Raw genomic sequence first — 11449 nt, forward strand, 5'->3', positions numbered from 1 at the left:
GACCAAGTGTTTCTTGTGATTACAGTTGCTGTCTTTTGGAATTCACTACAAAATATGAAAATTTATCTTTAAAATGTTACACTTTCTTAAAAAACTTGAAACAAATTAATAACACCTGTTGACAGCTGATTTGTGCTTTTGGCAGAGGACATCAAATCCAGCTACTCACAGCACCGTGCCTCTTTGGCTGCAAATCTGTCGTAGAGAGGCTGCATTTTTATTTTAATGATAAAAGTGTATTTGGGAGAGGGAAGGAAGTCAGAGAACGGTGATGGCAAATATGTGAAGAGAAAATTTGCAACCTTTAGTTTCCAGTTAAGGTGCGAGGAAGCAAAGACTTACTCCGAAAGAGTCACAAAGAGCAAAGAAAAGGTCTGGAGCGCAAGGGAACCTTCTAGGCCAACAGCTGGCACGTGGCCTCCGGGTATTGAGAAAGACACGTACGCCAAGATTTCCAGACTCGTAAGCAGCGTTACAGCCCGCAGGAATTCTCCCATGCATTTCCATGGATTAGCCTTTCACTTTGCTACAGTAAGCAACTGTCCACGCCTACAAAATCAACTGCCTGGTGTAACAGGCACACGTTAGGAACCTTGCTTTTGTCAGGCATGGCTTTTTTTTGTTTTGTTTCTTTTTATACCCTGTACTTTTGAGAACCTGTGCTATATCAACCCACTCCAATACTGCAGAATTATCAAAGTCAGTTTGATCATGCATCTCAGTCGTCACAAACATACCGGGAGGCTGGATCATTCAGGGAAGCGAAGAGCAGCAGCAGTATCTTTACAGACATGAGAAACAGACTCTCAGAGACACAAACACTGATGAAGTTTAAGTGTTTTTCTTTCATTGTTTAAATAAAAGTTTTGAGAATAATCATATCCCACATTATTTCCATAATAAAAAGTTTATATGACACTGGTTAGAAGTGGACAGAAATATCCATATAGTGATTGCACAAAACATTTGTGAAACTGAACATAATTTCAGCAAGTCAGTTGGTTTAAATAAATAGCATTTCCTGTTCCAAGGCTTTGTATATATAGCAAAGTTACATAAAGATAACCTAAAATAGAAACTTAGATATAATGAAATTAATCAGAAAACCTTCCGGGTATATAATCCTTTTTCATGGTGAAAGCGGCTTGCGGTCTAGCTTAAACCCTGTTGGGAGCAGGCTTACGTTACATCAAAAGAATGTCTGCAAATGAATTTGCATTGTTTAAACAAATTTAGTTAAACCCAATAAGAGTTAATCAGTGCAAATTTTCCAGAGAGTCACCTTAAAAGGCAATTTAATGCAAAAACAAAAGGAAGAGCCTGACAGAAGACACATAACCTCCTGAAACAGCTTCTTTCTGAGAGGGGATTTGTACTTTCTAAGGACGCACAACTGCTCCCACTTGCCACGGAACTTAGTGGAAATTCAGATGCATTCAGCTCTCCTCAGAGGCAGACCGTAAGTGTGGAATTAACACTGCTGTATTTATTGCAAATGCTACCGCTCTCTTGCTGGAAGAGAGCTGTTGAGATGGCAAAAAGAAATGTGCCAAGATCAGACTACGGTGCATCATACCCTATATTCAGCAAAATAAATCACCTTGGAGTCAAACGCTACAGGCAGACGAAGTCCGCTCTCAGATTAGCAGACACTATCTACAGCCTCGCCCACAGACCTTTCCGACGTCATCAAAAAGGTGATGATGATCACCTTTTGATCATCACTACAACTGTCAAACAAATTCCGTGCAATTGCATCATGAATAAGCCTTTATGAAACAATAAAAAGCTTTTCAAGATAAAAACCATGCTAAATGTCTGATTGATATTATGATTAAACCCATCCCACCTCATACCTATTCATCATATAATAGTAGTGTTTTATTCAGTAGTGGGTTTCCAGCCACATCAAAAGTGGCCACAGCTTTATGTGCAATCAAAATTAAGTAGCTTATTGATATTGCCGGAGAAGCAAGAATAAATATTGCTTCAAGCACACTGCTTTGCAGCTCTTAGGATAAACAATGTGTTTCATTCATTACCAAGCAGAGTATTCGGGAAATAGCAGGTTAAGCTAACTTGTTCCTAACACCAGAATTTCATTGTTCTTCTAGAAGAAACATACCACGAAGTAGTCATTGTTGCAAAGTGTGCAACTCGTAAGATTTAAAAAAAATTAAAACCCCAATTCACATATTAGACTTTTTAGCAAAATTGGAAGGAGTGTCTCTTTTTCTGTCAAGAATAAAATGACAAAATAATACTACAGATACTTCACCTAAGGAGAAAGTTAAGGCTTGTTTTTCAAGAGTTTCCTTTTCAAAGCCAGGCATGAATTTAAAGTCACAGTCTGCTTAAGACATCACATCTCAGATTTACTCTCTTTGTTGCAGAAGGTGCAGACAGCACCTTTGTGGTGCATTTGTGGCAAGTTAGTGTATTTAACACTTGATAACATGAGATGTTCTAGTTTCACAACAGAGCTATGCACTGCTTTAACGAGTATTAATATTTTTGCAACACTTAGCAGCACTGCCGTTATTAGAGCTTTCCCGTAAGGCAATACAAATAGGAGCATTAAAAAAAAAGAAGTATGATGTTTGGATCATCCACGGTATTTTGACATAAATAAATCAAAAAGAAAGAGGGAGAATTAATTTGAGATCAGTCAAGCTCTTAAAGAGCAAAGGCCTTTGTCAGCCTTGGATCTGCTCCTCCACTTATTAGTAAAAGAAACAGATCCAACTTCCGATTTCTTTGCTGAGAATGCCAGTCAGCAGCTCCTAAACAAGAGCAGACCTCTTCCAATACCAATTTTTTTTTCTCCCAAGGAAGAAGCTCATTACCACCTGCCAGCCCTCGGCCAGTACAGATTTGGTTTCCTCCAGCCCATCACCTTGCTCCTTACAGTGGAAATACAGTAACCATTCCTACATTCAACTACTCCAGTACTGAAAGCAAAATCCAAAAATTTTAAAACTTATTTTATCTGCTGTAACTGTATTTCTTTGCACTCAAAGGTATATTTGGAAGAGGTAGTCCAGGAGAAAAGGGTTTCAAGTACCAAAATCTGTATGTTCCGTACCAAGCTGACAGACCTATCAGCACACCGAGAAGCTTTTGACTGAAGTTATGGAAATACACGGCAGTACAGAGAAACATGAACACCCAGATCATGGTGAGAAAACACAAGGAAACAAACAGGCCGTTGATCACAACGTGCAGCTTAGAGTTCTGGTCTATGGACAAGCCTTCCAGCACAGCCACTTCCTCCACAATCATCAGAGCACAGTATGAGAGCAGAAAACAGTGCCCTGAGATATCAAAACTATTCCAGATCCCGTTGTCCTGGTGGCACTCCTGCTTGGTGGCATACAGCCGGTGAGGCTCGCTGAGTTTACCCGAAGTAGAGCACATGCCGGTGAGATTCTCGATATACACGAAGAGTCCGGTGCAGACATACCAGACGGCAGTGCCCACGAGCAGTGCACTGAGACGCTGCAGCACCATCAAAATGCTCTTCGTGGGACCATAGAGGAACTTGCTCTCGGCAAACTGGTAGGTGGTGACCGCGATGAAGGGCAGCAGAAGCCAGAATGTCCATGCCCAAGCCACCTTCACAAAATATCTGCCAGAGAAAAGCCAAAAGAGAAACATGTATGTGTGAAACTTCACAGGAGCTGGGGTAAGTGGTGGTGCTTGAAGAAGTAGGTTTTCAAGGTCAGTGTTCAGAACCATCTAAATTAGACACCTGTGCCCTCCCCTCAAAGTAAAGCAAAGCTAAAATCTTAACCCTCTCCCCACTATTTCTCTCAGGCCCAACACCTGACTACTTCCTCAACCAGGTACTTCAACTGTCTCCCAGGCAGCGTTCCCTTGGACCTAGAGCCCTCGTTCAGACTTGCACCAGACTTGCAGTTCAGTTTTGCAATCGCTTTTTACCCTACAAACCCGCTCAACTCTGCCCTACTCAAAATGCAGCTGCAAAGAACGTATTTTTAGCTTGCCACCCCGACCACAGTAACCCTTTCTCTGACTCTCTTCCTCCATCTCAATTATCTTTGCTCTCAAAGCCCTTCACAACCTCAACCTCTTAATACTGAATCAGACAGCCAGAAGGGCTGACTCTTTTCCCTAATCAGCCCATGAAGCTTTTCCTCCATCATCACCTTATAAAATAAATGACGAAGCACATCATGTTTGTTCCTTTGCTGTCCCTCCAGTTGATGAGAGCTTTCCTTTGGCATACGCAAAGCCATCCATCTCTAAATTCACACTCTGCCTTGAAAATTTTTGCTGTGATGCCTATAAAAATCTTGAAAACCAGCTGACGATGTGCCGATATCCTGTTTAGCAGGAGACAGTATTGCATAACTAGTCCTCTTTTCAAATCTTAAAAAGGAGCACGTGCAAGTGAATTTACTAACGAGCTAAGGAGACCATAGCCTACGATCTTCTTTTCCCTATTAGCACCTTCCAATGCAGCTTGCGTCCTATCAGCTGGTGGGAGAGGGGAACCGCGCAGCCCCCTCGCTACCCACATCCTTGTCTGAAGACCAGAGACAGCAGAATCCCGGTCTGTGGCTGAGCTATAGCTAGACACACAGAGTCATCATTTAATCATCACCTCAGCACTGAAGACAAAAAACAAGTAGGACTAGAGTTCTGTGTCTTTGTTAAGAACCTCTCAAAAACTGCCAGGGCCTTGCCCAGGATTTTGAGGAATATCTCCTTTACTCTTAGTTTTACAGTAGAAGTGGCATCTGTGTGGCAACTACAGCTGCTACCATGGAACAGTAATTGAAAATAAAATCTTCATTTTATTGAGACAGTTAAAAGCAAAAAAGGCTGCTAACGTAATTGCTACCAGCAAACCAGCAGGCGTGTAATTTGTGGGGAAAAAAAATTGCTTCAGGAACTGTCAGTACAGACAACCCTCCTCTATTTAAAAAGGGTGAATTGAACCGTAAGACGTTTTTACCGTAAGATTGATTTCACTAAGTGTTCCTGCCAATCCTTTTTTTCAATCACACTAAAAGCAGCTCCTCTCCCACACGTCACCAAACGACAAATTTGAATCAATAAAGTACAAAATTCCCCAAGTCACAGGTGAAACCAGCAATTTCACTTTTACTCTCTGATCCGTAGCAGGTAAAGCACACGTGCACTGGCCCAGCTCATCGCCTTCCTCGTGCCCTTCAAAACGTTCAAACGCAGTTTTAAAGAGTGACTAAGCCAGTGAAATCATTGCCTAAGTACTAGAAAAGGACGGCAGTAACTCTGCTTTTACAAAAGACGGTAAAAGGCTTATTTTCTTCAGCTTGCTTTTAGATCAGTTCAGCGACTATCAGCTTACTCAAATGCGAGGAATTATCCGGGAGCTAAAGAAGGACAAAGCATTCCTTCTTTTCGTCTCCCAGTGAAAACCGAGCAAGAAGCTCCAGCTGTTCTGACATCTGGGGTCCTGTAGACTACAGCAGCCGCCGAGACCGGGAAATCTGGCAGAAACCACCGTGCCGCCCCCCCGCAGCCTGCGCAGCCCCCCCCGCAGCGCAGCCCCCCCCGCGCAGCGCAGCCCCCCCCGCAGCCCCCCCCGCGCAGCGCAGCCCCCCCCGCAGCGCAGCCCCCCCCGCGCAGCGCAGCCCCCCCCGCAGCCCGCGCAGCCCCCCCCGCAGCCCGCGCAGCCCCCCCCCCCCCGCAGCGCAGCCCGACTGCTCGCCAGCAGCGGCTCACGAACCCGCGGTCCCTCCCGCACCCCCCTGGCGCTGGGACCGGCCCGGGTCACACCGACCTACCGCAAAGCCACCCGCAGCCGAGCTCCGGTGCCTGCCCAGGGCCTGCCCGCCCCACCCGACCCCTCAGGCCCCGCAGCCGCAGCAGGCGGGCGCCCCCAGCCCCTCATTCTCGCCCCCCGCGCTGCCACAGCAAAGGCCTCCCCGGCCCCCGGAGGCCGCTCGGGGCGGCCCCCTCCGCCCCAGGAGAGGACGCGGGGCCGCAGCAGCGCGGCGCAGCCCCCGCCCGCTCCCGCGAAGACCGGGCGGCCCCCCCGGCCCTACGGGACCCCCGCCCGCCCCGCAGGGCCCGCCTTCCCTCTAGCGCTCCGCTCCCTCCCCGCCGGCCCCCCCGGCTCTCCTCACACGTTGAGCGGGTTACGCTTGTTCCGCATGGGCGTCTCGGGCACCAGGTCGCCGTCCTTGAGAGCGGACCCGAGGAGGACGATGGCGAGCAGCAGCCAGGGCAGCCGGCGGCGGACCTGCCCGGCGGCCAGCCCGGCCCGCAGCCCGCGGCCGCACCGCTCCAGCCGCTCCATGGCGATGGCGCCGCCGCCGCCACCGCCCCACCCGCTCGGCCGCCGTACCGCGTCGCGCGCGCCGGGCGCCGGCCCCTCCCTCCGCCGCACCGCTCGGGCGCCCCCTCGCGGCGCCCGCCAGGCTGGGACGCGGGAACGGCGGCGGCGGCGGCGGCGGCGGCGGCGGGGCGGGGGGGGGGGAAGCCGTGCGCATGCGTACCGCCGCGCGGCCGCGGCGGGCGGGAGGGCGCCCCCTGCAGGGCCCTGCCCAGGCCCGCTGCGGGCGCTGCTCCGTCACGGTATGGGATCCATACGGCAGCCGCGCGCCCCGCGCCGGCCAAGCCCTCGCTGCGTGCCTGTGCCGGAGGGACGGAACGCGCGCTCAGAACCGGCAGTTTCCCACTCTCACCTGTCAAATAATAACAGAGATTACGTTTCGCATCCGTCACCGGGGGGGCGGGTTGCTTCCAGGCCAGGGCACCAGAAGAGGTACCGCCAGGGGCCCAGGGGCCCCCATGGCAGCTATACCGCGGAATGGCGGAATCATTCGGGTTGGAAAAGACCTTTAAGACCATGGAGTCCAACCGTTAACCCAGCGCTGCCGAGTCCACCGCTAGACCAGGTCCCTGAGCGCCACGTCTACACGTCTTTTACACACCCCCAGGGACGGTGACCCAGCCGCTTCCCCGGGCAGCCTCTTCCAGTGCGTGACAACCCTTTCGGTGAAGAAACTTTTCCTAATTCTCAATCTAAACCTCCCCTGGCGCAACTCCAGGCCGTTTCCTCTCGTCTTATAAATGAGCATCCACTGCTTCCACAGTAAGGTGCCGGCTCCTCTGAAAGGGAGTGTCTCACCGCAATATTCAAGAGAAAATTTGAGAATTTCCTCACTCGGTAGAATTTTTTTACTTTTTTCCTGGGGCTTAAGAGAGAGGGAGAAAGAATTTCTGGGGCTCTTAAGGCTCCCGCGGCTTTTCACTGTCCATGTTTATAGCTGAAAGGGGTCCAAGCACTGGCCGTCGCTGCGGTATTTGAGACCTATTTCATCTACTGAACTGCTGCCGCTGTCGGTTCTACTTAGTCTGTAAAACATAAAAAAAAGCATCAGCAAGCAGAGAAACGGCTAAAGGAACAAAGAGCCTTTATTCATCCCAATGGCCTCAGTACTAAAAATGTGAGGGGGGGGGGGGAAAGCAGACCCTCTCTGAGACAGGGTGGGAAAGTACTTCTTGCCAGAGCACGTTTCAAAGCCGGTTTGCAGTCATCGTCAGCAAATCTATGACAACATCTGGGCTGAAAGAGCAGAAGGACACATCAAAGCAGCCCCAGTAGATACGGAGCGTTTCAGCTAAGGAGGTTATCCAGGGTAAATGGCATTTGGCAATTTCTTAGACGTTGTTTTTAATAAGACTGCCACGGCCACGTCTAGCACTTCCAGCCACAGCACTGTACCCCTGAATTAGGACAGACAGACAGCTGCGTTCACTCAAACGAGCGAGGACAAGAGGGGCTGGGAGCAAGTTTTACAGAGTCCGGCATTGTCTGCCTAAATCCCCCCTCTGCCTTTGAGAAACCTCGCCTCCTTTGCTTCCCAGGTTTGGGTCTCTGATCTCCAGACTGTTTGCAGTGCCTGCGAGCTGGAGGTGGCGAGCTGCTCGGCTGGTTGCTAATGAAGCATGCTGTGGTGTCTACCACACGGCAGGAGGATTTCATAAGCTTGGCACCTGTTCCAGATGAATGGAGTTGATGGCATGGGCTGGAAATGTGTCTATCTTCAGCCCAGCTTGAAATGTCTGAGGATTATCTCTGTAAATCGCGGATTCTTGCAAGTGCAGTGAGCAAAGCTCGACTGGGTCCAGGTGTCCTGCAGATTTAGAGTAAACCTCTACTTTTGGGCCATGTATTTGCTGCCATGTGCACCAGCCAAGGCCAATAGTCCTTCTGAGGAGCCGATCGCCGTTCCTCTGTAAAGAATCAGAGAAGCAGAATTTAAGTCTTTTAAAACTGCAGAAAAAGCTTTTATTCATAAACAGGGAATAAGGTTTGTTCTAGGGGGACTGCAGGAGGTTCCCAAAGAGCTCTCACAGACACGTGGTCAAGCTGCGACAAGTATAAACCGTACTAAACTGAATTAAGTTGTCAGGTATAGCAGATGTGGCTGTCCTTCCCTTTCTTTGTATCTTTTTCCTTAACCTCACCAAATCACTGCCTGATTCAAGCTGAAATCTTCCAGACTATTTACTATTTGATTAAAAAAATTGTTTGTTTGCTTGGTTGTTTTCTTCTGGTTTAATTTGAACCAAGGCCCCCAACAAATCATTTCACCTTCACTGAGAAATGACATTTTGCCTCTAAAGTACGCAGGGATAGATTCATTAGGGGCTGTAGAACCACTTTCAGAACTGAAGAATGGTTGGTAAGCCTTGTCCCTGCACACCCAGCTTCCCGGAGCTTAGGGCGCTTATTTGGACAGGCGGTGTGGAGATCCCAGCCACCTGAGCAGAGATTTGAAGTAAGATCCAACACGTCTGGGAAGAGCATCCTTACTCCTGAGCTGCAGCAGCTTTGGGGGAAATCTTTCCCCGTCATAGAGTTCATGTTGTATCAGGTATTTCACTATTCATTGGAGCAAGAGCAATGACACTCTGAGTTGTTAAATATTTTAAATAATTAAGCTGCTTAGAAAATTAATTTGTCTCATTTTGGTGATTCTGTTAGTCATCTGTTAATCACTTTGATCGCGAAGAAGTCTGGCTTGCTGATGTGACACTATGGTATGGATACCTTCTGCGGAACTGAGGATCCTCATCTGGAAACAGAGTCACCCCAGTCTCAGTATACAGTCAGTGGAAAGACAACCTTAGCAACCCTTGCCAGGAGCCTAGGGCAACTCTACACCTAATTTGGGTGCTTAAAATTAGCTGTGGAGCAATTCAGACCTTCTTGCAAGACAGTGGCATTTTGCTCAGGCTCATGGTGCTGCGCTGTGATCTGCTGCCACTTCGATGCTGAGAAAACGATGTTCTATCCGAATATGCTGTAGCAGTGTCACAGCCTCACGCGTAAGTGTCATGAGACCCCTATGCACAAGTTCTTCCTGCTAAACGTGCTCAGAAACATTGCCTGTTAGAAGAAGGCGAGATCGTTACTGAAAAGTTGATTGTGCCTTAAAGCCATTTGCAGAATGAGTTACTGGAGTTTAATTCTTCAGCCCTTTGGTAAAGCCCTTCAGCCGCTGTGTGTCCCCAGCGAGGGAGCCTCCCGACACTGAAGAGTAAACTGGCAAAGGTTTGGAGGTTTGCTATGGAGCAGGACCAAGAAGTCTGAACTGAATTCTCAGCTCGAACAGTCAAACTGAGTCTCCTGACTGTGCTAAATAGGAATCTTTCTTTTTCGGTGAGATTTCTGGGTCCACTGCTCTCTGTTGCAACCAAGGAAGGATGCCTGGAGGAGAAGGAGAGAAAAGCTACCCAAATTTTTTTTACAAAACACAAGCAGCGGTTCTTTTCTGACCCGAGTTTGGGCTAAGGTGGGTTCTCACAGGCCAATCGACACCGCAGGGAGGTGTGCTCCAGGGGCACCAGGAGGAGACACGGGCAGCGGGTGCCCGTCCGAGCACGCTGCCCAGCGGGACCGGCAGAGCCACCACCCTGTGGCCCCGCACTCGGTGGGGCCAAGTTACTCCGCCACTAATGGCCATTCAGACCTGGGAGACCTCCCTTCTTCCCAGCTTGTCCTCCTGCCTCACAGCGATTCCCACACCCCGCTGGCATCTGCTTACCCATCATTGCCTGCCTGGGGGGTCCTCGCCAGCCCCCCAGCCCTTCCCTTTGGAAGCCAGGTGATCGCGGCGGCCGTGCCGCTCATTCTTACCGAGCCTCCCCTGCTCTCTGTGTTCCTTGGTGAGCGCTGCTCACATCTCCATGATTGATTGTGTTTGAGTTCGATCGTGGAGCGTCCTGGGATGTTTGCATGAGAGGTGCTACATAAGCATAATTTGTGCTGTATTTTCTTTGCCTAATAGGAGTTTAAGCTTGAAGTTTAAGATAGTTTTGGCCCTTTGCTGAGACACTGTCCACCAACTTTAGTGCTCTGCAGCCTTCTCTATTCGCTGTCAGCTTAACAAAAAACAAACAAACAACAAAAAAAGATTGTGCTTTGTTCCCTTGTGTTGGTGATGCCTTTGAAACGCAGCCTGGAGCAGAGGCGTAGCAGCCTTCCCCTCACACTGGCCTAGATCTTTGCTGCCCAGCTCTGATGAGGAGGGATGCTCTTCCTACGAGCCCGGGTCTCGCTGTCGGTCCGGGCAGAACCAAGTTTGAGTCTCACTCCTGTGAGCGGACGCTGTGTTATTTACAGCAGAGGTGATGAGTCGAGAGACAGAAGGGAGAAGATGGTAACTCACCACCTGTGTGGCTGCCCAAACAAACGGGAAAGGTCTTTCCCAGCCCTGAAACCTCAAGATTTTGGAAAAAAGGTGTTGAAATTAACCCCAGGGAATACGTACAGACTGAACCATTGCTGGACCCAGCATGAAAACCTCTGCGGGTCACACATTTCCCCTCCAACTCTCCTTAAATGAATAGGAAGGGTATGATCTGAGCTGCAGGGAATTTTCAGCATATTTGGTGGTTCTATCTAAAGATCAAAATATTTTGGGATACAGGGCAAAGCATAATAAAGAACCAATTCAGTTTTCAGCAGTGCAAGCTTTATTAATGCTACAAATTAATACCTACTGCTACAAAATATTTACATTTCTTGTTCTGCACAGCCAGCTTCCAGCAGAGCAGACTAATGACAGGTTTTAATTTACAGGAGAGAATGGTCTTGTGATGAGCATGGACTCCGAGGAGCTGGGTTTAATTTGTGGCTCTGACAAACTCCCTCTCCAGCCACAGGCGAGTCCCTTAACCTCTGTATCCCCGTACCCTGAGTGGGATACGGGAGAGGTTCTGTTCTCCTCCTTCCTAAATTTCTTTCAGAGATAATTGTGAGGTTGCAGAGCGATACGATAATGATCTGAAGAGCTTAAAAATAACCAGAGTTCAAAGATGTAAAATAGTTACTCTTCCTACAACACAAGTTAAACAGCCCATTAGCAGATGAAGCGGGGATGAGATTACACATGAAAAAAATATATAATTCATGTGATTCAGT

The 11449-nt window shown here is 48.7% G+C and overlaps 1 protein-coding gene across 1 annotated transcript; it reads right to left on the bottom strand.

Annotated features, from left to right (window-relative positions):
* Positions 1 to 825: 825 nt before the first annotated feature.
* On the bottom strand, positions 826 to 6310 carry FITM2 (fat storage inducing transmembrane protein 2). The gene is made up of 2 exons (XM_076351629.1): positions 6138 to 6310; positions 826 to 3628 (listed from the first exon to the last, which is right to left on the bottom strand). Exons 1-2 carry the CDS (start codon positions 6308 to 6310, stop codon positions 2986 to 2988), a joined length of 816 nt encoding a protein of 271 aa, XP_076207744.1. The 3' UTR covers positions 826 to 2985.
* Between the last annotated feature and the right edge of the window lie 5139 nt (positions 6311 to 11449).

This window comes from Aptenodytes patagonicus, chromosome 14 (genome assembly GCF_965638725.1).
Source record: "Aptenodytes patagonicus chromosome 14, bAptPat1.pri.cur, whole genome shotgun sequence".
Classification (NCBI taxonomy): domain Eukaryota; kingdom Metazoa; phylum Chordata; class Aves; order Sphenisciformes; family Spheniscidae; genus Aptenodytes; species Aptenodytes patagonicus.

Coding starts and splice junctions, on each gene's coding strand:
- FITM2 (XM_076351629.1), bottom strand. CDS start 6,310: ATGGAGCGGCTGGAGCGGTGCGGCCGCGGGCTGCGGGCCGGGCTGGCC. Junction 3,629..6,137: donor AAGCGTAACCCGCTCAACGT/GTGAGGAGAGCC, acceptor TTTCTCTGGCAG/ATATTTTGTGAAGGTGGCTT.